The 22,427-nt window shown below is 44.5% G+C and overlaps 1 protein-coding gene and 1 long non-coding RNA gene across 3 annotated transcripts; both read left to right on the top strand.

Annotated features, from left to right (window-relative positions):
* Nucleotides 1-10,189: 10,189 nt before the first annotated feature.
* Nucleotides 10,190-13,743, top strand: LOC125523217 (BURP domain-containing protein 10-like). Of its 2 annotated transcripts, none has more exons than XM_048688269.1 (4): nt 10,190-10,258; nt 10,615-10,771; nt 11,806-12,534; nt 12,805-13,743. In XM_048688269.1, the coding sequence occupies exons 1-4, from the start codon at nt 10,220-10,222 to the stop codon at nt 13,539-13,541; spliced, it is 1,662 nt and encodes a 553-aa protein (XP_048544226.1). In that variant the 5' UTR covers nt 10,190-10,219; the 3' UTR covers nt 13,542-13,743. The 2 variants fall into 2 exon arrangements, with proteins under 2 accessions (XP_048544226.1, XP_048544225.1); XM_048688268.1 differs by having other exon boundaries at nt 12,802-13,743.
* Nucleotides 13,744-13,987: 244 nt separating this feature from the next.
* On the top strand, nt 13,988-18,362 carry LOC125524214. The gene is made up of 3 exons (XR_007290628.1): nt 13,988-14,687; nt 16,854-16,940; nt 18,019-18,362. It is a non-coding gene; the product is annotated as an uncharacterized LOC125524214 (long non-coding RNA).
* Nucleotides 18,363-22,427: the final 4,065 nt, after the last annotated feature.

Genomic DNA, 22,427 nt, shown 5'->3' with positions numbered 1-22,427 from the left:
GATGAAACATCATGTAACATAGCAGATTCATTAAAGATAACATTTCTGCTAATAACAACCTTCTGGGTTTCAGGATTCCATAATTTAAAACCTTTAACACCAGACTTATAACCAAGAAAGATGCACTTAACAGCCCTAGGCTCCAACTTTCCATTATCAGCATGGGCATAAGCAGTGCAACCAAAAACTCTCAACTGTGAATAATCAGCAGGTGAACCAGACCATACCTCAATTAGAGTTTTCTTATTAAGAGCAATAGATGGTGAACGGTTAATGAGATAACAAGCAGTGGAAGCGGCCTCAGCCCAAAAACGCCTATGCAAACCTGCATTGGACAACATGCAACGGGCTCTAGAAATAATAGTCCTGTTCACGATCAGCAACATCGTTTTGTTGAGGAGTATAAGGAACGGTGTAATGTCTGACAATGCCTTCAAACTTGCAATAATTCTTAAATTGCTTAGAACAGAATTCCATACCATTATCAGTGCGAAGTATTTTTACCTTCTTTTCAGTTTGTCTTTCAATCATAATCTTCCACTCCTTAAATGCTGAGAATGCTTCATATTTATGCTTCAAGAAATAAGGCCAAACTTTTCTCGAATAATCATCAATAATAGTCAGCATGTAACTAGCACCACCTAGTGACTTCTTGCGAGACGGTCCCCATAAATCAGAATGCACATAATCGAGAATACCTTCAGTTGTATGAGTCGAAGTGTTGAACTTCACCCTCTTGTGTTTGCCGAAGATACAATGCTCACAAAATTTCAATTTACCAGGTTCATATCCGTCAAGAAGACCTCTCTTATTTAACTCTGCTAAACCAAGTTCACTCATATGTCCAAGACGCATATGCCAAAGGTTAGCAGCATCACAATCAGAATTCTTTGAAACAACTGGAGTAGCGTTACCTGAAACTGTAGAACCTCGAAGGTAATAAAGACCATTGGTCGAACTTAAGTCACCTTTCATCACAACAAGGGAACCTTTGGTGACTTCCAAAACACTATCTCCACCTGAATACTTGTATCACATCAAGGGCACTCATAGAAATAAGATTTCTCTTCATCTTCGGAATATACCGAACATCTGTCAAAGTTCTGATTATGCCATCAAACATCTTGATTCGAATAGAACCTATGCCTTCAATCTTGCATGGTGAATTATCAAAACCCAAAACGGAACCAGCAGAAGTAGTGAAATCAAAAGTATTAAACCAATCTCTATGTGGACACATATGAAAAGTACATGCAGTATCAAGTACCCACTCATCATTGGTCTCAGCACATCCAGCAATAACGACAAGAGCATCATCAGAACTATCATCACAAGCAACGTTAGCAGAATTTTCACCTTGTTTGTTACCTTTCCTCTTTTCCTTGTTCTACAACTTGAAACACTCAGAGATGTCATGCCCGTCTCTCTTGCAATACCTGCAATATTTCTTGTCTCTGGATTGTGACCGGCCCCTGTAGCCGTTTTTACTTTTGCCTCTGTTTCCATTATTGGAGTTCTTCTCCTTTGTCCTGCCATGAACAGATAATCCCTCTGCTTGGGATGAACTTGAACCATCATGAGGCACCATTAGTTTCATCTTCTCCTTAGAGTTCAAAGCTTCATAAACTTCATTAAGTGTGAGAGTATCACGACTGTATAATATGGTGTCTCTAAAATTGGTATAAGAACTTGGCAGTGAACAAAGTAACATTAAAGCAGTATCTTCCTCTTCATACTTAACCTCCATTGCAGCTAGATCGGATATGATCTCTTTAAATTCTGAAATATGATTCAAAACATTACCTCCCTCGGGTAACCTGTGCAGGAATAATTTTTGCTTCAGATGCATCTTGCTGGTGAGATCTTTAGTCATGCAAATCCCTTCCAGCTTTAACCATAGAGCGGCGGCAGTTTTCTCGCTCAAAACTTCCTGCAAAATATTATTATGCAAATGGAGTTGAATTTTTGACAAAGCCTTACGATCAATTCTTTTCTCCTCATCAGTCCAGTCCTCAATTCGGTTCTTCCCAAAACTATCCAGTGCTTCATCATAGTCGGTCTGTGCCAACAACGCCCGCATCTTGACTTGCCATAGGGTAAACCTTGTGTCACGGTCCAGCGGCGGAAGATCGTACTTCATGGAAGCCATGAGTAGATAAAACTGTGTACACAAAGTAGTACAAGCCGGTAGAAAATTCTTGACAGAATTAATTAATGCGGAGCAACGAAAACAAAGTAAATAGCACCTGGTAGCTTCCTTGTGTGCACGTAGCAATAGAAGACAAAAAATCTGATTTGGAGAAGATGCCTTCACGTGACGTAGTACTAGTAGCTGGCTGTTGTAGTACTAATACCGATCGCTATGGATTTGATTTGTCTTCTCGTCAGGAAAAAATAGCAGCAACAATTGTTGATTCCCTCGGGACTTGAAGCCGGCGACTTGTGGACGTGGAGCAGCGGCAAAACTCTGGGACGTGGAGCAGTAGAATATGACGACTTCGGCGACTTGCGATTTGATGGTCTGGTGGTACTCGGTAACGCCGTAGGATCGAATCCCTGTCGGTCTCGGCAGCGCACAGATCGAAACAGCAGCGGAAAGCCTTGACGGCCTCGACTCAGCGACTCGCGGACGCGCAGCCCTGATCTCTCGTCTCAAATCTAAACTTGACTCTGTATACCACTTATTAGATAATAACAAGAATAAATGAGAAAAAGAGATACAGATTTTTACGTGGAAACCTTTGCGGGAGAAAACTACGGAAGCACGAAGGCGCGATCACTATGAGGAGGAGTATTACAAGTACGAGACGACAGACCGTCTGAGGTGTGACTACATGGGGTATATAAGAGGGGCAACACATAGAAGTACTTGTAGGACAAGTAAACGATTTGTACTCGTACGCGTCGACGCCAACGCAAAAGACCACACCGGTTGTACTACGTCTAATCCAACCCGGTACTAGAATTTGGATCACAATTTAACAATAACATACAATATATTCTTTCTTCGACGATCGGGGCCCATTGGGCTAGCTATGCCACTACCCGAAAGAGATACCACACTGTTCAACATAAGACGCAACATGTGCACATGTCATCAGCCGACTTAGGCATATAGGAATTCGACAAGTGTTGACTCATTCATCCGTGCGCGCCTGCCACCGTGCTTGTACGGACTCGCCCCGGTCGCATGCAAACCGACCCATCAGTACCACCTTGATATAATTAAACATGTACTAGTAGTCAGAAGAAGGATACCATTCATTAAGAAAAGCATGTATCTTGTTGATAGATTCAGTCAGATCGATAGATTCACTCTAGTCGTGCAGACCACAAACGACAGTGCGTTGTTGCCGTTGGAAATCTTTGTACTACAGAAAAAGATGTGATGCTTATCCCAGATTGCTTGCATTTGGTTCCAAACGTTAGGCGAGGCGTTGGATATATAATTTCTATGCACCTGAACGCTGCATGCTTTTGGGCTGCCCCAATATAACACTTTTCTCCAGTTTGGCCACATGCCCAGAATAAACATAGCCTGCAGCTTCTCGAAAATTCGCAGGGGCACACATCTACCCACCCGTGCCGGTCCCTCAAATGTCTCGCGATTCGCAAAGTCGTTGTATCTCATACAAAGGCAAAATAAGTTTTAAGTTATTAGTTTTTAAAACTTAGAGTATCTCCAATAAATGATGCAAATTTGGAGATGCAAAACAGAAAATATAAAAATTTACATTTCCAAAAAGTGTATTTTACATCTTTAAAAAAGAGGCAACTCCAACAGATGATGTATATTGAAGATGTAAAAGAGTAACTCCAATAGATGATGCAAAGTGGAGATGTAAAACCGGCCGCCAGCCGCACGGCTGTGTACAGCCACACAATTTGAAATGAAACATCCCGAAAACAACTTCAAAATTTCACATGTCCACAATATCAAATTATTTCATAATTCATAAAATCCATAACATCAAATGCAACACAAATACAACAAACAAACAATGAAACTAGGCGGCTCTTTCGCCATGCCATTTTCAATACTCCTCTGTCAAGTCCTTTTGAAGTTGAACATGCACATCCGAGTCTCTAATCCTATATACCTAAGAGATCCATCCCCACTATCTTATTTTCCTTAACATGCAGCCTGTCAGCACCAGGCCACATCAGCAGCTTTTAATGTGGAATCGATCAAAGACGACACGTCTCTTTGTTTCACATGCGTTCGGTTTCAAAAGAATGAATTGAAGACAAGTCACCTCTCCGTTTCCAGCTGTAAAACAAGGACCCTCTCTCCCTTGAGAATGAAGAGCGACTGGCCCATCTTGCTACTCAACCGATCGACCCCTCTCCATCTCCCGAAAAAGAACACCAATTTTCTCATCCGACGAGGAATCGTCCACGAAAGAGGTGTCACACGAGGTCATCTACAATGTGGAAATCACCGTGAAACTACATCTTCGACCCCATTGAAAAACCTTCAAGTTTGCACAATTTGTTACCTCGGGGTAATTTTCTCGAACACCTTGCGTGCGGGGTGGAAGAAATCTGCTGGCAGCGTGTTGGGCAGCCGTTCTGCAGTGGCTTGTGCGGGCGGTGGCTGCAGAACACCTACGGACGGCCGCGAACTTGCAGAGAACACGGCCTCCGCCCGCGCGGGCGGAGGCATCGTGTGACAGAAAGAACGACGGAGGTGGGCAACCGTCGAGCGGGCGACGTGGTGCACCTCCCCTAGCTCCAGTGGTGGGCCGAGGCTAACAAGGAGCCCATATGCTGTCTACGATCAAGCCGTCGACGGCATTGCGGCAGCCAAACCTCCGGCGAATATCCGAATCGGTGGCTACGGCCGTAATCGGATTGGCGGCTGCGCCCGTCGCTATTCCGGCGAGGCAGGCGGCGGGGCACAGACTGGCCAGGTCATGGAGGGGGTTAGAAGTGAGCGGGCGGGTGGGGATGATTTTGGGCGAATTCGCTGGCGACAGAGTTGGTCAACCGTTGGGCCGGCGGGGGGCGGGCGTGCGGAAGCCAACTGAAGATAGTTGGGCACTTGGTGCAAGGACTCCGTTTTTACATTTCCAGTATGTGAAGATGCAAATTTGCATCTTCAAGTGTTGTATTTTACATCTTCTGGAGATGAAGATGTCATTATTTTTTTCATCTACATCATCTGTTGAAGAGGGGATTTTGGACCTCTGTTTTCCTCCACTCTGGTCTCGCATATCTCCTCACCAACACGCCGCTCCCCAAGTTGGTCATACCCAAGCATGAACTAATAGAAGACTTCGAATTCAACTATAATACATCTTTAATGAGATTCCCATCAAAATTTATACATTATATCAACACAATGATTTTTTCGCCAAATATCTAGGACCAACACTGGGCAAATGCAAACGTTCCAAACTGTCAATGCATTTTCTGGAGTGTCTACCTGGCGAGAAGGGGCACATGGTGATATGTTTGCAGACTATTGGGATCCTCTAGCACATGGTCTAGGGCTCCAGATTGATCGAGTGTCCAACATATTACATTTTTCTACGGCATTTTTGCTGCTACTGCGGCCTTGCCAGCGCCTTTCTTTGACGGCGTGGTGGCCCGGAACAAGTTTTTTTTGTCCCCAACCTCCCCATTGCATGGGCAGTGGCGGAGAGGTTTATCTCGACGGCGGCGAGCCGAGGACAATAGCCGACGGGGTCACAGAGTGGAATTCCGGTTCCATTCTGGAGGGAATCGAGGGCAGCAGGTGGCGGCGACGGGGAGGTTGGGTGGTGGTGGCAGAAACTGCTGGCGCCTCAGGCGAGATAGAGATGGAGCAGCCAAAATTTGTTCTTGAAAGTGGCACCGATCAAGTATATTTGAGAGAGTTGAGCCATTGTTTGGGGATAACTGCTTATAATTTTACTTCTCGAACTTGTTGGGAGTTCGGCTTGGTGCGGTTAACTGCTTAGTTTGCTTCTCTAAAGCTTTTAAGGGAATGGGCTAGAGATCCCCCTACCTATATAAGAATTTGATAAGTGTAGACTTATTCATTTGTTCGGCACACCACCGGGCTTGTCGCGACTCAACCTGGTCGCATGCAAACCAACCCATCAGTACTACCACATGATAGAATCAAGTAGTAATCATAGAAGTGAAGCCATTGATTGAGAAAAGGACATAGCTTGTTGATGGTTCAAAGTAACTCTCCGCCCGCGTCGCCTCCCCAAGCAAGGAGATAGGGGGCTCCTCTCCCCTCCACCTAGCGCCCCCCTCCCCCTAACCCCCTCCTGCTGCCGGCGGCCTACGCCCCGGGCCATTCTCGCGTGGTGTCGATGGCGGCGGCCTCGTCTTTCCCCACGAGCGGCGCCCTGGCTTGGGTGGAGGCAGCTGACGGCGGTGCTCTTCGGTCCACGGTGGCTCTGGCGGCGGCGGCTGCAGCGGGCGGCGATGCTCCGGGTAGTCAGGAGGTGGCAGCGCGGCTACTTGGAGGCAGGCTGGCGCGTCGGTTGGTGTCGGCGCCCTCCTACCCAGATCTGGGCCCTTTTGGGCCCCATCTGGGTCTGGGCAGGCCTCGCCCGATCTCACCTGCGACGGCTGCAGCGAGCGGAGAAGCTCCTTGTCCGGGGGGTTGCGGAGACGGCGGTGCGCCTACTGCACCCTGTGACGGGAGCTTCATGAGCCCCTTCCAGGATCGACCGGGCCTAGAGGGCCTAGTGTGCTCCTATTGTTGTGTCTGGTTGGTGACCGCCGAGGTCTGTGGAGGTTGTCCCCTCCCGCTAGGCTATTGACACTGCCGCTCCTCATTCCCGGCTGCTCCCTCTCGTCTTCGTCTCTCTCGCTTCGTCGGCAGCGGTGATGATGGCAAGATCGTGGTGGCGCATGTTGGTGGGTACCTAGATTGGTGGAACACAACAGACCGTTCGGGGTTGTGGGTGTTTGGCGGACGGGATAAATCCATGTCGACTTGTCGGCACTGACGCGGTGATGCCCGTGGGCGTCGCCGTTCCTTCCTGAAGGGCGTCGGGTATTCCCCTTCCCCATGCCCCTCCACGTACCGGGGCAAACCCTAGGGCCAGTCCGGGCAGCAGCGTCGTCGTCGTCGCGTCCCTTCATGAAGGTGTTGCTTGGTATGCGGAGGTTCGAGGTGCTTGGAGCGAGGTGGAAACTCTCAGGTGGGCGCGGCGGTTGCGGGTCATCATTGTTTTCGTCGATCTGACGCTATTGACATTAGTTTCTCTCTTCTCTCTCTTATTGTTTCTTTTAGACGTGCTTGTGTTGTTTGCCTCAGTATTGGACTCATTGTTGTATCTGGTGGTTGCTATATCTATATAACGGGGCGCAAGCCTATTTCGTCATAGGTTCAATCAGATCGATCGATCCAGTCTAGTCGAGCAGAGCACATACGACACCATGTTATTGTCGTTGGATTGCTTTGTACTACAGAAAAAAAATATGTGATACTTCTCCCAGATTGCTTGCATTTGGTTCTGAACACTAAGCAAGGTGTTAGATATATGCTCCCTCCATCCAGAAATACTTGTCGCAGGAATGGATGTATTTAGACATATTTTAGTTCTAGATACATCCATGCATTCCTCCAACAAGTATTTTCGGACGGAGGGAGTAATTGATATGCATTTGCGCGATGCATGTGCCATTTACATTTTTCAGCCGCCCCTGTATAACACTTTTCCCTGGTTTTGGGCACATGCCCAAAATAGGCATTCGTCTAGCTTCTTGGAAATTCGCGGAGGCACACATCTATCCAGCCGCGCAAACGTCTCAATTGCCTCACGATCTGCAAAGTCGTTGGATCCTGCACAAGGGCTAAACAAGTTTTTAGTTATTGTTTCTGAAACTTACGATTTTATCACTCTCGTAGTTTCTGAAACTTATGATGTTGTTGGTCGCTCATACTAAGTTTCAAAGCTGAAAGTTAAAACTTATGATTTTATCAGTCGCAGGTTCTGAAACCTATAGTTTTGTCGGTTGCTCCTAGTAAGTTTCAAAAGTTAAAACTTAACGAAATTTTAAAATTCATCAAAATGTATTCAAAATGAATCTTGTTTGAAAGCCCTCATCACCAGGAACATGAATATGCAAACGAAACTTAATTTAGAATTTTGATACAAAAGATATAGAAGATAATCAAAAGGTAAAAGGAAAAGAGGGTTGGTTGCGTGCCCCGCCCCTTCGTGCTACAAATCCTTTCCCTGTAGCTTCTCTGATACTGTAGAATTTGATATGCTCAATCTCTCTGTCACACACACGCGTCATATGCGACAAATTTGATACAGTGGTATTCTGACGGCAATGTCATCTTTTGCACATGATCGTCTCAATAGCTATGGTAGATGAACAGTCTGTCTCTAACATCACAAGCAAACGTCTAGTCACTTTCCCTCTTATTTTCATGGCTATAGCTATGGCAGGCGAGCAGTCCATCTCTAGCATCACCCACAAGTCAGAAGCAAAAAAGCGTTTTGCTTCTTGGACTAAGCTGGTGTTTTTTGTTTGTTTTGAGAATTGGACTAAGCTGGCGTGCTCATCTTATCATTTTCAAGGCCATTAATGGCCTATTCGACAGCCCAGGAATGTGAGGAATAGTCCTTGATTAGATTTTCTTGTTATCTCTCTTTATGAAGTTTTCCCCTTCCAAATGGCGCTGTATTCTTCCCAGAAAACAAATTACTAATTATAAGTCCATAACAGATTTTTAGGTCGCTGATTTGACCATTGAAAAATATGCAATATGTCACAAAAGTTATACGTTTAGAAACTAGATTTGACAATGAATCTAATTATATATTTTTATACAATAGAATTAACGTCTTTCTAATTAAAATGAAGACCTAAAAACCATGCCCAACTTGTAAATCCATCCGGAGAAAGTACCGCTGCATGCTGATGTAAAAAATGGTGCCCAATTGTCCTTGAGCTATGGTTTAATTCGTCCGGCCAAATTAGCTGGACCAAGCGTACCTAGTTTAATCCCATCAAATCAAATGATCGTCTTTTCCTTGACCTATGGTTTCCTCCCACATGTATGATTTAGTGAAACTTCGTCCACCCGATCGATCACACTAGAAAACAAACCAGTAGGAGACATGACCAAACACGATTGGGACGCGATAGGACACGAAGTCCTTTTACCTATACAAACTTGTAGGCCTCCTTGGTTAGTAGGAATCATGTAGGAATTTATAGGATAGGATTTTCAGAGGAAAAATTTCTATGTAGTCCTTTGGTTTGTTTGAATGGATTCCTATTCCTATGTAGGATAAAATCCAATCCTTCACATTTCAAAGAAAAAATATTAAACTAGATTCAATGAAAATGTTTCTATCCTATGCATCAAATGGCATCTCTTTCTCTATAGGAATTGAGATGCATGTGATCTCAATTTCTATGAAATTTCTATTTCTATAATATTCCTATCCTATGAACCAAAGGAGGCCCACTTAGCTTAAACTAGTACCATACGGACTCTAACCAGGACCTACACGGTACCAATCCAAACTACAGCTAGCTTACAACATTCCATTGTGGAGAGGACAGCGGAGCCTACGGGGCCGGCAAAGAGGACGGCAAGGCAGAGGCGATGCCGGCGCCAAGAGCGAGTTCCATTGTGGAGAGTTAGTCGGTGAGTGAGTGAAGTGAGGGGGACGACGGGGTGCGCATGGGTTGATAAAATGTGTCTGTGCTGTGATGAGCGGCAACAAGCAACCGCCACAGCTATGTTCTGACAGAACTGGACATCTAGCAAGAATAACTAGTGGCGGTTGCAAGGTTCTGCCCGCCACTGCTTGGTCATCTACCTGTGGCAGGCCCTAGGTAGAGCCCGTCACCGCTGAGTTACGCAAACAAGTCATGCCCAAGTGAATTTACTTGTGGCAGGTCACGTGATCTGCCCGCCACAGTTAGTCTATTAGCTGCGGCGGGCTGGTTCTGCTACGTGCCACTTCTTGTTTAAAAAATTAGATGTGGCTGGTGCCCCTTCTGGCCAGCCACTTATTGGGGTTCACTTATAAGCCCTTTTTTCAGTAGTGTAAGATTGCCAAAGTTGGTACAAACGTCGATTCCGGTAGTGAACTCTCAACTGTCCTAGGAAGAAATTTAATCATCGTCTCCCAACAGCTCTTCTTCTCCTCCCTGCCCCCACCTCTCCACATAGGCCTATAAATACGATGGCAATCCGCCGATGGCAATAAGGAAGCAACCAGGACCTTAGACACAAAGCCATATGATGGCCATGATGTCACTCCTCTCCTCGTTCCTTTTGGTGAGTTGCATAGACACCTCTTGATCATGGGAAATTCACCATCCATTCATGCGTACATATGCTAGCTAGTATTCAGGCACCAATTTAGTCTATGGATGCACTTATGTGGCCATGCTATTGTGTATACTCTATAAAATAGGTCGTTTGTATATAGCATGAATGCAAAATGCCTTTTCTTTTCAACCAAAAACCAAGCAAAAGTACTTCTAATTCATGAATTATGAGGAAAGCAATGCATATATTCTTTTAAACCATCTTTATGAATGAGAAAATTGACATGTGAAACTCTGCATCTACATGAAACTAAGCTTACTTTTATATGCATGTCTCATGATGATGATATTGGTTATATACAGGTAATGGCAGTTTGGGGAGGTCATCACACAAATTTGGCGAGTGCTGAAGGGATAGTAATCTCAAGTTCGGCAACTGCGCTTACTGAGTATTGGCAAACTATGGTTCCCAACTCTCCCATGCCACTTGCCATACTTGAGCTCCTTCTCACATCTACCGGTCTCTCTCTCTCTCTCTCTCTCTCTCTCTCTCTCTCTCTCTCTCTCTCTCACACACACACACACACACACACACACACACGCGCGCGCGCACACACACACACACAAAGGTTACTTCAAAATATCGCATATCGGGTTTGTATCATTTTGGCCTGAACATATCAGATGTCATATATCGGGTGATATATTGGACGATATGTATATATATCGGAGAAAATATATCTAGATTTCTTTTCTATGTTCTTGTGCAAAAAAAAATTTATGCATGTAAGAACAAATTTATGTTGTGACTGTACTAGCATAACAAATTTTCATTACTAGTTTAAGAACCTGTTACTTAAGAAATTATTCAAGACAGATTCACAGAATCCTCACTCTAAGATTAAAAATAATACGTTATATATGTGTTCCTACAAAACGTTATGCATAACTTCGATAATACGATGAAGTGGTAAATACATAAAAAAATTGCTTTCCGATAAATAATTGTGTTCATTGATGTACCGGTCTATATCAGTGGCCATATTGGGTCAGATATCAGCCATATCAGATGATATGTGTGAAAATGATATGGACAAAATGATATGTTATGTTTATATCGGTAGAGCCACAAAACTGATATATCGGTCGTATCGGACTAGATTTAAAAGCCGTCACACATACATAATTATTAAATATATAATCAAATTATAAATTTGGTCCGAGCCATAAATAATCCAGATGGATGGCTTCAGAATTTCATTCTTTCTTGTTGTATCAAGAAGAAAACGTATTTAGCAAACAAGGTGGCATATAAATGATAAGAATCATAGTGATTCAGCAGATTTAACAAGTATTTCCATCTGGTCTGAAAACAAGATTCCAAAAAAACGTGTGAAAGTGTTTGGGAAGAAAACATAGTGCACATGGAGAGCATTTATTGTTTTACTAAGAGAACATCATAACCATTTTACAAGGAGACTTGATCAAACCAAGTATCTAGTCACTTGAAAAATGATATATAGTTAACTTAGACAGTTGTGTGCATCTTTGCAGGTCAAGATGATCACATGGGCAAACAAGACACCAACAACATCCACACACCAAATAAATGGACCGGAGAGAAATACGTTGGGGCATCCCTTCCCAAATCACGAAAAATTGGTCTACATCCTACCATTGATGCAAATGCAAGAACAGAAACCGACAACCAGAAGAATCAAATTTGGTTTTATGGATGGGGCCCACGGAAAATCAACAACGAGAAGACCATTAAAGGTTTGGTAAGGGAGCCGGTGAAAGATATCTACGACAAGAAGAAACAAGTTTGGTTTTATGGATGGGGCCCACTAAAAAGTAGCGACGAGAAGACAAGAAATGAATTAGTAAGGGAACCAATAAGAAAACTCTATGATAAGAAGAATCAAATTTGGTTTTATGGATGGGGCCCACAAAAAATGAATAATGAGAAGACCATGAGAGGTTTGGTAAGGGAGCCGGTGAAAAATATCCACAACAAGAAGAAACAAGTTTGGTTTTATGGATGGGGCCAACTAAACATTAGCGACAAGAAGACAAGAAAAGAATTAGTAAGGGAACCGGTCAGAAAAATATACGATAAGAAGAATCAAATTTGGTTTTATGGATGGGGCCAAGTACAAAACAGCAATGAGAAGGTGGCGAAACAATTGGTAATGGAACCGGTCAAACAAGTCTATGAAGAGAAGAATCAATTTCGGGGTCCACAAGCCAAGGATGATGGTGCCCGCGAGTCAGGCATGCAAGGTATGTTCCTTTATTCCCAATTATATACTCCCTCTGTCCCATAATATAAGAGCGTTAATGTCAAAAACGCTCTTACATTACGGGCCGGAGTAGTTGCTACCATCGAGTTATTGATATCATGTGCGCATACAATACATAATAGTATGCAAGATATATGTCCTGGTACTAGTGAAGATGAGTGTGAATGAACCCAAAATTTAGAAATTGTCGCATTTATGGTAAATCAACCTCTAATAAATATATATATCTTGGCTCCTAATTTGGCAGAAGATGATGGGCACCAAGGAGGGAGCCGTATCCATGGAGAATCTACTGTGTCAAACATCATCTTCTTCGAAGAATCGCTTAAACCGGGATCCACGATCACACCCTACATCCAACCATCAGCTACATCAGGCGCTCCCTTGCTGCAACGTGAGGTCGCCAACACCATACCCATGTCCACGGAGAACTTCACCGATATCCTGGCGATGTTCGCACCGGTGTCCAGCGCCATGGCCGACGACGTGTGGGTGATGCTGGATCTGTGCGAGCGCCCCAGCCTAGTCAAGGGCGAGAAGAAGACGTGCGCTACCTCCGTGGAGTCAATGGTAGAGTTCGCCGCGTCCGTGCTCACCGGAGGCAACACTCGTGGCCTCCGCGCTTTCTCCTCCCCCGACGTGCCTGCAGAGGGAGTCACGTCGAGCAGGAAGTATAAGGTGGTGGCGGCGCGGAGGGCCACAGAGTCGAGCAAGACCATGACATGCCACGGGATGAGCTTCCCCTTCGTGGTGTTCATGTGCCACGCGGTGAACCCTACCAGGACGTACGAGGTGACGCTCGAGAGCGAGGACCTCACGTCGAGGATAGTGCTGCTTGCCGTGTGCCACCTCGACACGTCAGAGTTCGACCCCATGAAGATGCCTGGACACGCCAAGCCAGGGGATGCTCCGGCTTGCCACTTCATCCCCAGGGACAGCGTCCTCTGGGCTCCGGTTGCACCCGCCGCTGCCGCCGCCGCTGCTTAACTACATAATACTATCAAAATAATAACAGTCCGTACAACTACGTAGGGCGCAGGCATCCATGGGTACTGTGTTTGTTTACGTGCGTCCGTTGTTGGACTTGGTTTGTGTGTACGTACGTTTGCTGTTGTTGTTGTATGTACGCTCTTTGCAATGCATGGCACCGCGCTATGCCATTGCCATATATATACAGTATCCATATCTATATCTATACCTTAAACCTAAAACCTAAAAAGTGCAGCTGTGCCTCGATAGAGCTCCCGAGCACACAACCTCACGGCATTCGTCCGATCTATTATCGTGAGTCTCAGCTCTCAAGGTGTCGTTTGGGTCAAAGAAAAAAAAATCCTAATCCACAACCGCATCTCTCTGGCCGTACCCCCACGGACCCACTCCTCTCCCCCCTGCGCATCTCCCCCACGCCACAGCCACCTCCCGCGATGCCCTGCCCCGGACCCCGACGAGGCCCCACCTTCCTACCAACCCTGGCCAACCTCCCTTCCCTGCCTCCGACCAGCACCGGACGTCCACCTCCCCTGGCACGCCGATCCGCCCCGCCTCCACCCTCAACGGTGTAGCACCGCCATGGGCTGGATTCGGTAAGATCCACTGTGCCACCCCTCGACCAGCCCGGCCCTCGCGTCGGCGGCTCCACCGAGCCAAATCCCGAGCCCCTCCTTCGCCAGTATTCTTCACCGCCGACGCACATCGACCGGCAGCGAATCATCCTGCGCAAGACGACACGGCCCCCGCCCCAGACTGGTGCCAACGCGGCCCCGTGCCCAGCTTCTCCCTATTGGCGTCGTCTTGGGCCCCGCCGCCTCGGTCTCTCGCCGGTTCAGTGCATCTCGGGGCCGGCCCCTGACGATTCCAACCGGCGACGGGGTCCCCTGCTCGCGTGCCCCTTGGGACCCCCTGCAATCCTGATCTCCCTGGCCACGCAATCCTCACGTAGCCTTCGTAGGGCTGTGGATTGGATTGACGGCGTGGATACAACCTTCTGAGTCAGATGCTGGAGGACGTGGTGGACTGTCGATCTGCTCCACAGCCCGGCAGGTGGCAGTGCAGACGAGCGTCGCCAGCTCAAGAGGATTTGATGATGTCCAGGGCATGGATGAGGCCAAGCAGGAGCTTCTTGAGGTGAATATGGTATATCTACATACTCATGAATTGTGTTTCTGTGATGTGATGACATGATGAGATTCAATGTTGATCTGAATGTGTCCAAAACTTGCCCAAACATATGATAGTTAGTGGTTATAGATGCTAGCGCAAGTTGTCCAGAGATCTACCACCGAGAGTGTTGGGTTTTGTTTCTCCCAAAACTTGCCGAACGCAGGATAGGTAGTAGTGAGCAATGCTGATGCGAGTTGCCTGAGATTTTTTTAGCAAAAAATTGATTCTAATTTGCAGAAGTGTTGGTATTTCCAATAGGTTTTGTTATTGGCGTGGAATCTGGATCATAGGTTCCGACATAGATAACCAATCTGTATGACATTCCTTCTAGGGTTGTTGATTTGATTACTATTATAGTAGTTAACAACATTTCGCATTTTTAAATTGGAGATATACTAGGAAGTAGAGGGTTGATTATAGTACCTTATTTATGTACTGAATGTAGTTTTTGTCGCTGCATTCTTAATATTATGTGCATATGATCTATCCTGCGACCTATTACTTTTTTGTGAATTTGAGTTAGCCATTTTTTGTAGTCAACAATTTTGCACTAACTTGCCTAATAATGCCAGAAAGTTGCCTACAATCAATTTTCTAGTATCTATTGGAGATTTGGGAGTAGTTCTATGTTGAATTAAATGTTTTTCAAGGGGATTTCACATTGGTTTGGTTTTTGTGGAAGTATGTGCACTATGATTTATTAAGTGTTCAAAACTTGCCTAACTCATGATAGTTACTTGCTAGAAATGCTGGCGTGAGTTGCCTGGAGATTTTCTCCTGAGAGTGTTGGGTTTTATTTCGCCCAAAACTTTAAACTTTAAAACTTGCCCAGCCCATGATAGTTATTTGCTAGAGATATTCTTTACCATCAAATTGATTCAGTTTTCACATTGCTATTTTCCAATAGGATAAATTGCCTACATATAAACATTACTTGCCTAATAATGCCAGAAAATCACTACGAGAAGAGCAATTAGCTAGTTGTGCTAATGGCAGCATGTTCATAGGTGCATGCCCACCATGGATACCGATGTGGATGGCATGCAAAATTCCTTCCTAGTTCAGTGCTTGAGAACGAGATGAGGTGCAGCTGTGCAGGCACATAGTATATAGGAAAACTTGTGTGCATTATTAGCATGTGCAGATGCTAGTGCTACACTGATTGCATGATGCGTTGTTGTACCTTGATGTACTAGAGAATGTGGTCGTCTCCAATGGATATGCCGTCTCCATTGGACCCAATCAGCTATTTTTTCTTCAGGCAATTTTTCAGTGCAAGCCGGCAAGTTGTAACTAGCACTTAGGCAAGTACTCGCTCCGTGCGAGAATTGATGACTTTTGAATGCGAGGGTGGTTTGCGGCGTGGGGATGCGAGGGCTAGAATCGTCGACAATTTGAGCAGAAAGTGTCCAAAACTTTCCCAACACATGATGCTTAGTTGCGAGAGATATTGACGCGAGTTGCCCAAAGATCCTCTCCCGAGATTATTGGGTTTATTTCGCCCAAAACTTGCCCAAACCATGCTAGTTAGTTGCTAGAGAGGCTGGCGTGAGTTTCCCAGAGATACATTTTAGAAACAAACTGATTTATAATTGGAACCAAAGTTGATATTTACAATAGGATATGTTCTCTACATATAAACATTACTTGCCTAAATCTCCAAAGTTTCATAGTTTTTTTCTACCAATTTGATACGCTCAAATAGTTTTCGTTTGATCCACCCAACCCAACAAGCAAACCATTTTGGTTGTAGCATAACTTTTTTGAGGTTTTGTGCACATGCCGAAGGAAGAAGCTTGAACATCCATTTCCCGGTAAGCTTTGCACAAAGCTATTCTTTTTCTTTGGTTCAGCAAAAAAAGAGGAGTTGCCTCAAACACACAAGGGTTGCTTACTGCCAATAGTGATTTTGCTTAAACAAACCCTAGAACTTGGCTCTCTTTTTTATTTTCATGTACTGACAAGACTAGCTTGTTGTCAAGGGGTTTCTCCGAATGTGCAACAGCCATTAGCCAGAGAAAGGAAAACGGAACACTTTTCATGTACTGACAGACAGGACTAGCTTTTCATCAATACTTGATTTGCTTAGAAACCGCTATAGTTGCTCACTATTTACTTTTTACCGTTTTCTTGCAATAGGTGCACTAATAATCAATACTAGTTGCTCATGCTGGAAGAGAAAAAGGGGAAAACATTGGAAAAAGAGTTGCAATCAGGATGAACAAGGTGAGGAAATCAAACCTTCTCTTTCTTTTCCTCCTCTGCACCCTGGTTCATTTTTAGCAAGCAAGAAATATTTTCCACTACACACTTCAAGGTAAACTTCACACAGCCCCCAATAGCTTGCTCTATTCCCTGATTCGTTATGTGGGCTGGTTAGTTAAATATTGCACGAGCAAATAAGGGGTCAATATTTCCTGAATTGTTATATCCAAGTTTTTGCTTAGAAGAAACCCATATAAAGGTGCAAACATTTTTATCTATTTTTTGTTTCTTGGGTATTGAGTATGGGCGGCCAATAGATCAAACTGTTTTTTTCACCTGCATACACCATTAGCCTCAGCAGATACATGTCCAAAATCCAAAGCAAAAGCTAAAACCAGAAATTCAAGAGGGTTATGTTTTTTTTTTCACACAACCAAATAAACATGAGTTGCCTCTAAACCATTCTCTACTTGCCCAAACATTATAGAAACTTGTCTAGATATGTGAACAGCCAGAAGCACAACCAACACTACAGCTACATGTACGGCAAAGCCCCAGATAGATACATTGCCCAAAATTTAGTAGCAAAGTTCACAACGAAAACACAGCAGCTACTGCTACTGCTACAATTCCGCAACTTGTAGTTCAAGGAGATATTTGCCCCAAAAAATCACTAGTAACAGCCAAACCCTGTGACCTCTTTTCTCCTTAATTTATTTTTCTACCACACAAGAAACATGAGTTGCTTGCATTTTTTTCTCCCTGATTGCCTACACATATACACAACTTGTCCAAAAGCTTTGCCAAGCTTGACGATCAATCAAAAAAAGTAGCCTTGTGCAACCTACAACACTCTACAGATACCTGCAAAAAGAATCCAAGCATAAAATAGAATAGCACTTTCAAGAGAGGGCTTCCTGTGTTTTCAGCACGAGTTGCCTCGAAATCATTCTAGACTTGCCTGCACATCGTACCAACTTGCCCAAAATACACATTATTTTGCATGCATAATGTCTTGGTAGTTCTTTTTTGCAGTTCCACAAGCATTAACTGCCATGTTGTTGTATATTCTCTCACTAATAGACCCTTGGTTCCACAGAGTTTTGTAAAAGAGGAGCTGAGAGGGCACATCAAGATGGAAGCTCACTTTTCAGGTCCATGGCCAGCAAAGCGTGGGACAACAGTTGTGGCAATGGAGAACATGGTAGATGGAGAAGGGGAGGTCAAGGGGGGAGGTTTGGGGAGCTGTGACTGGGAAGGTGGAAGCGGCGCGAGGTGCTACTGAGATCATGCCATGATCGCTAATGGTTATGAGCGCTAATAACCATTAGGAGGGTTTGGTGCGTCAGCTGTCATGATTGCTTATGTCGTTAGGGGGGGTAGCAGTTACGATCATGACAGATTCTCCCTTGGAGGCCATGTGCGCGAGGGACTGTTTCTTTCCTTTTTGGTTTGCCAGTTGGATCTGGGAGAGGTCCACTACCAATTTAAGGGTGTGTGCCCTGGGCCGCTAGCCAGCCAACGGTTGCTGGCTAGTCGCGTCCTATATTAAAAGACGGAACCTTTCATAGTTCTTCATACGTCACATCTTTATATCCATTGATTGATTTTGTGTTAATCACGAAGGTTGACGGTTGAGATTAAAAGAAATAGATCTACACACGGGTAACGGGTAACGAAAAAAACCAAACGATTCACTTGCGTCCATCCTACGATATAACTCCTACGAGGTCGAGCACAGCGGACTCCTGGCCGATGCGGCAAGAATATGGCGAGGCTGAGTGCGCCGAAATAGGCTGGGTCGCCGATGCGGCAAGGAATTCTTCTCCTCTCTTTCGCTGCACCTTCGCCCTCCCTTTCCCTGTACGCCGGAAGAAACAAGGGCGGTGGGCATCAACCGTGACATAAATCGAGCGCAGTAGACAGCGCTCGCCGCAGCCGGCCAGAGAAGACATGCGGCGGCCGGCCGGAGGAGGAGTGTGACGGACTGTGGTGGCAGCCAGTGCATGCATCAGCCACAACTAGGGCGCGCCATGACGAGGCCAGCTAGGACGTACGTGGGCAGCGCGGGCCAGGTCGCGCGGCAGCTATGTGGCCGGGCTGCGTTGTTTTAGGCGAGATAGCCGTCTGGCATGTTGTGCGTGCGTAATGTTGGCCGCGTGTTGTGCGTGTGTGTGATGTTGTCGCCTGATGTGCTTGACTGCTGGCTGCGAGAGGATGCCCAGCCGACCGGCGCGCGTGATGTGCGGCTGCCTTCAGGTTTGTGCGTACATGTTGGCTGCCGGCGTGCTATGAGTGCGTGTGGCTGGCCGGCTCGTTGTTTGCCTTCTGTTTGAAACCTCGTGGAATCAAGTTTTCAGAGTAGGCCATGCATTTAACATCAGCGTTCAGTTACCTTTTAAAGCTGCGCACCACATGTTTGAGGTAATGTGTGATAAAAACAACTATGGTAGGGCAATGTCTTTTGATCAGATTATGTACAGTCACGATTGACATAGGAATGAAACAATATGTATCTGATAGCATATATATCATTCAAGGCGAGCGTAAAGTTCATGACTTAGATAATAAAGTTCATGAAGAAGAAAGAATACTTGTGTGTAGTTTTATTTCCTTCTAAAAAGCTGCTATTTTATTAATGTTATTGCTACAATAATGGTTCTTATATGTTATGACAGAGTGTATTAAGAGTTTCCTCTCCAGTTTATCTTTCATTATTAGGGATACACGTACACATGTTGGGTTGCATATTCAAAATTGATGAATCTAAGACAACAACACCCCTATTAAACCCACTTGATTATTGTATTGCTATTTGTCGATATCCCTTATGATATATTTTATATATAGAACTAAACGAAGAATATATGAACTATAAAATCAAGCATTTTTCTTTTTCTTTTGTGATGTTGCAACACGTGGGGCCATAAGCTAGAGACATGGAAGGAATTTTTTTCTCTCTCGTTGCAACGCAGATGCATGTTTTAGCGGCAAAATGTGCATTTATCTACTGTGTCTAATATTACATCTTATATGCAAAAGCTGGAACAGGTTGTCTAGATTAGAGTTGTCGGGGGACAATGAACAAAGGATTATGGATGTGCCTCCTCAATGAAAGTATCGTAGTTCACTTTTCCCCCTTTTGTTGGTTTGACAAGTGATGTTGTAGATTTGTTTAGTTAATATTATGCTAACACTTGATGCTATTTCCAGGAGTTGAAACAAACTTAAGCATTTTTCTTTTTCTTTTGTGATGTTGCAACACGTGGGGCCATAAGCTAGAGACATGGAAGGAATTTTTTTCTCTCTCGTTGCAACGCAGATGCATGTTTTAGCGGCAAAATGTGCATTTATCTACTGTGTCTAATATTACATCTTATATGCAAAAGCTGGAACAGGTTGTCTAGATTAGAGTTGTCGGGGGACAATGAACAAAGGATTATGGATGTGCCTCCTCAATGAAAGTATCGTAGTTCACTTTTCCCCCTTTTGTTGGTTTGACAAGTGATGTTGTAGATTTGTTTAGTTAATATTATGCTAACACTTGATGCTATTTCCAGGAGTTGAAACAAACTTATTCCCATAATGCTTCATATTTGATGGTGAGTGGTTTTCGTCCATCACAAACATTTGAGTATTTATGGTGTTTTAAGATAGTTGCTCCATCAACCGTAGTGGTGAATTTAGATTTGGGAGGTCAATGAAGAAAAAGAGTGAGTTAGCATTCTTCCCAGAAGATAAAGAGATTGACTTAACCGTACAAAAGCCAAGTACCTTTAATAAACAAATGCCTATTGATATTCATGTCATTTCTAAAGTTCTTTGTTTGAAACAATTGATGTTGAGTCAATGCACGGCGGAGAGTGCGGGAAACCAACATAAGAGGTTGACTAAGACATCGCATGATGAATATTTTGATGGGGTTGGCTAGCACACAACATGCCCCCTCCAGGGAGGTTAGCCGTGAGGTGAGGACCAACACTAATGGCCAAGGCAGTGCCGGGTAGGAGTCGGGATGGTGCGAGCATGCCAGCCAAACCTATGGTGCACAAGCTAGAGCTGGACCATATTTAAATTAGGTTTGCACACTAGCAGTTGTGTTTCTTCCGTTGCAATGCACGGGTCTTTTGCTAGTTACATACAAATAAAATCCATAGAGCATGTATTCTCTATTTCTTTTCAGTGCGTAATTATCTTTATTGAATTCATACTCCAGCCAGTTGCTTCAAAAGTCAGAACTGATGAAGAGAGGAAGGCAATATATTTCTACACTCCCCCTCACGTCTAGGTTTATATAGTCTATAGACGTGGGATCGATGTAGGCCGCAGAATATTTTTCATTTTTAATACTGTGTTGGCAAGGTCTTAAACTCAAAACCTCTTGGGTTGGATACCATATTAAATTCATGATGTCTGAACTGATGAAGACAGGTGGACAATATATTTCAACAAGCTTCACGATCAGAGCCGGGAACCCATGTATTCTCTATCGTCTAGCTGCATCTAGGTTGCCAGCTCGCGGATTGACGGATTCTGACACGATCGATCTCTCAATGGACAGCGAGCTGCCATGGTCCTTCACTGCGGTCTTGGCTTCGGCGGCGGGGATGGGGACTCTAAATAAAGAAGCTCCGGATTCTTCCCTGAAGAGGGGATCGTCTCTGTGCAACACTCCAGAAGTCCAAGTTGTTTGGGTTTTTGACAAGTTTTACATTTTTTGGAGTTTTCTCGGTGAAAAAAGGTCGATAAATGGCCGGATGTGTCGCAACTTGCATATGGTGTCGGAAGTTGTTCAAAACAGGAAAGAATGCCTAACATGGGCACACCCACATGCTTGCAAAAGTTGGAGCCAATCCTGAGATTAAAAAAAACTCCATCTTCAACGGAGAGTGTTTGGGTAGCCGAGAAAGGTCCGTTTAAGAGCGCCTCGTTTTTCAACATCCCTTAAATGGCACCAATTCAAGGCACCATGCCAGGCTATTTGTGTTTCGATAAGTTTTATATTTTCTAGAGTTTTTTTGTTTAAAAAAGGTCAACAAATGACCGAACTTGTCGCTACATGCATATGGTGTCGAAAGTCATTCAAACCAGGCATGGATGCCAACCATGGGGCATGCCCACCTGCATGCAAAAGTTGGGGTCATTTCAAAAATGTCTATAAATGGACCATGTTCCACGGAAGGTGCTTGAATGCACGTTGTTTTTCGACATCAGTCCGCCAGCTTCTATGAGAAATTCAAAGCATCATGCCAAGTTTTTTGAAAATTTTATAAGTTTTGAATTTTCTGAAATTTTCTCGGTGAAATAGGGTCGATAAATGGCTGGACATATGTCGCAACATGCAAACGGTGTGGGAAGTCGTTTTCAAATCTGACATGGATGCCTCATATGTTTGTGCGAGGATGCTCCAAGAAGTTGGGTCATTTATCCATAGTCAAAAAAACTATCAATTGAGAGAAGTGTGCGAGACTAAGCCAAACGGGTGCACCCATGAACTTGTGGTTTCTT

The sequence above is a fragment of the Triticum urartu genome, chromosome 7, assembly GCF_003073215.2.
Source record: "Triticum urartu cultivar G1812 chromosome 7, Tu2.1, whole genome shotgun sequence".
NCBI lineage: Eukaryota > Viridiplantae > Streptophyta > Magnoliopsida > Poales > Poaceae > Triticum > Triticum urartu.
This window is presented reverse-complemented; position numbering and strand designations above follow the sequence as displayed.

Coding starts and splice junctions, on each gene's coding strand:
- LOC125523217 (XM_048688268.1), top strand. CDS start 10,220: ATGATGGCCATGATGTCACTCCTCTCCTCGTTCCTTTTG. Junction 10,772..11,805: donor GCTCCTTCTCACATCTACCG/GTCTCTCTCTCT, acceptor GCATCTTTGCAG/GTCAAGATGATCACATGGGC. Junction 12,535..12,801: donor CCGCGAGTCAGGCATGCAAG/GTATGTTCCTTT, acceptor CTAATTTGGCAG/AAGATGATGGGCACCAAGGA.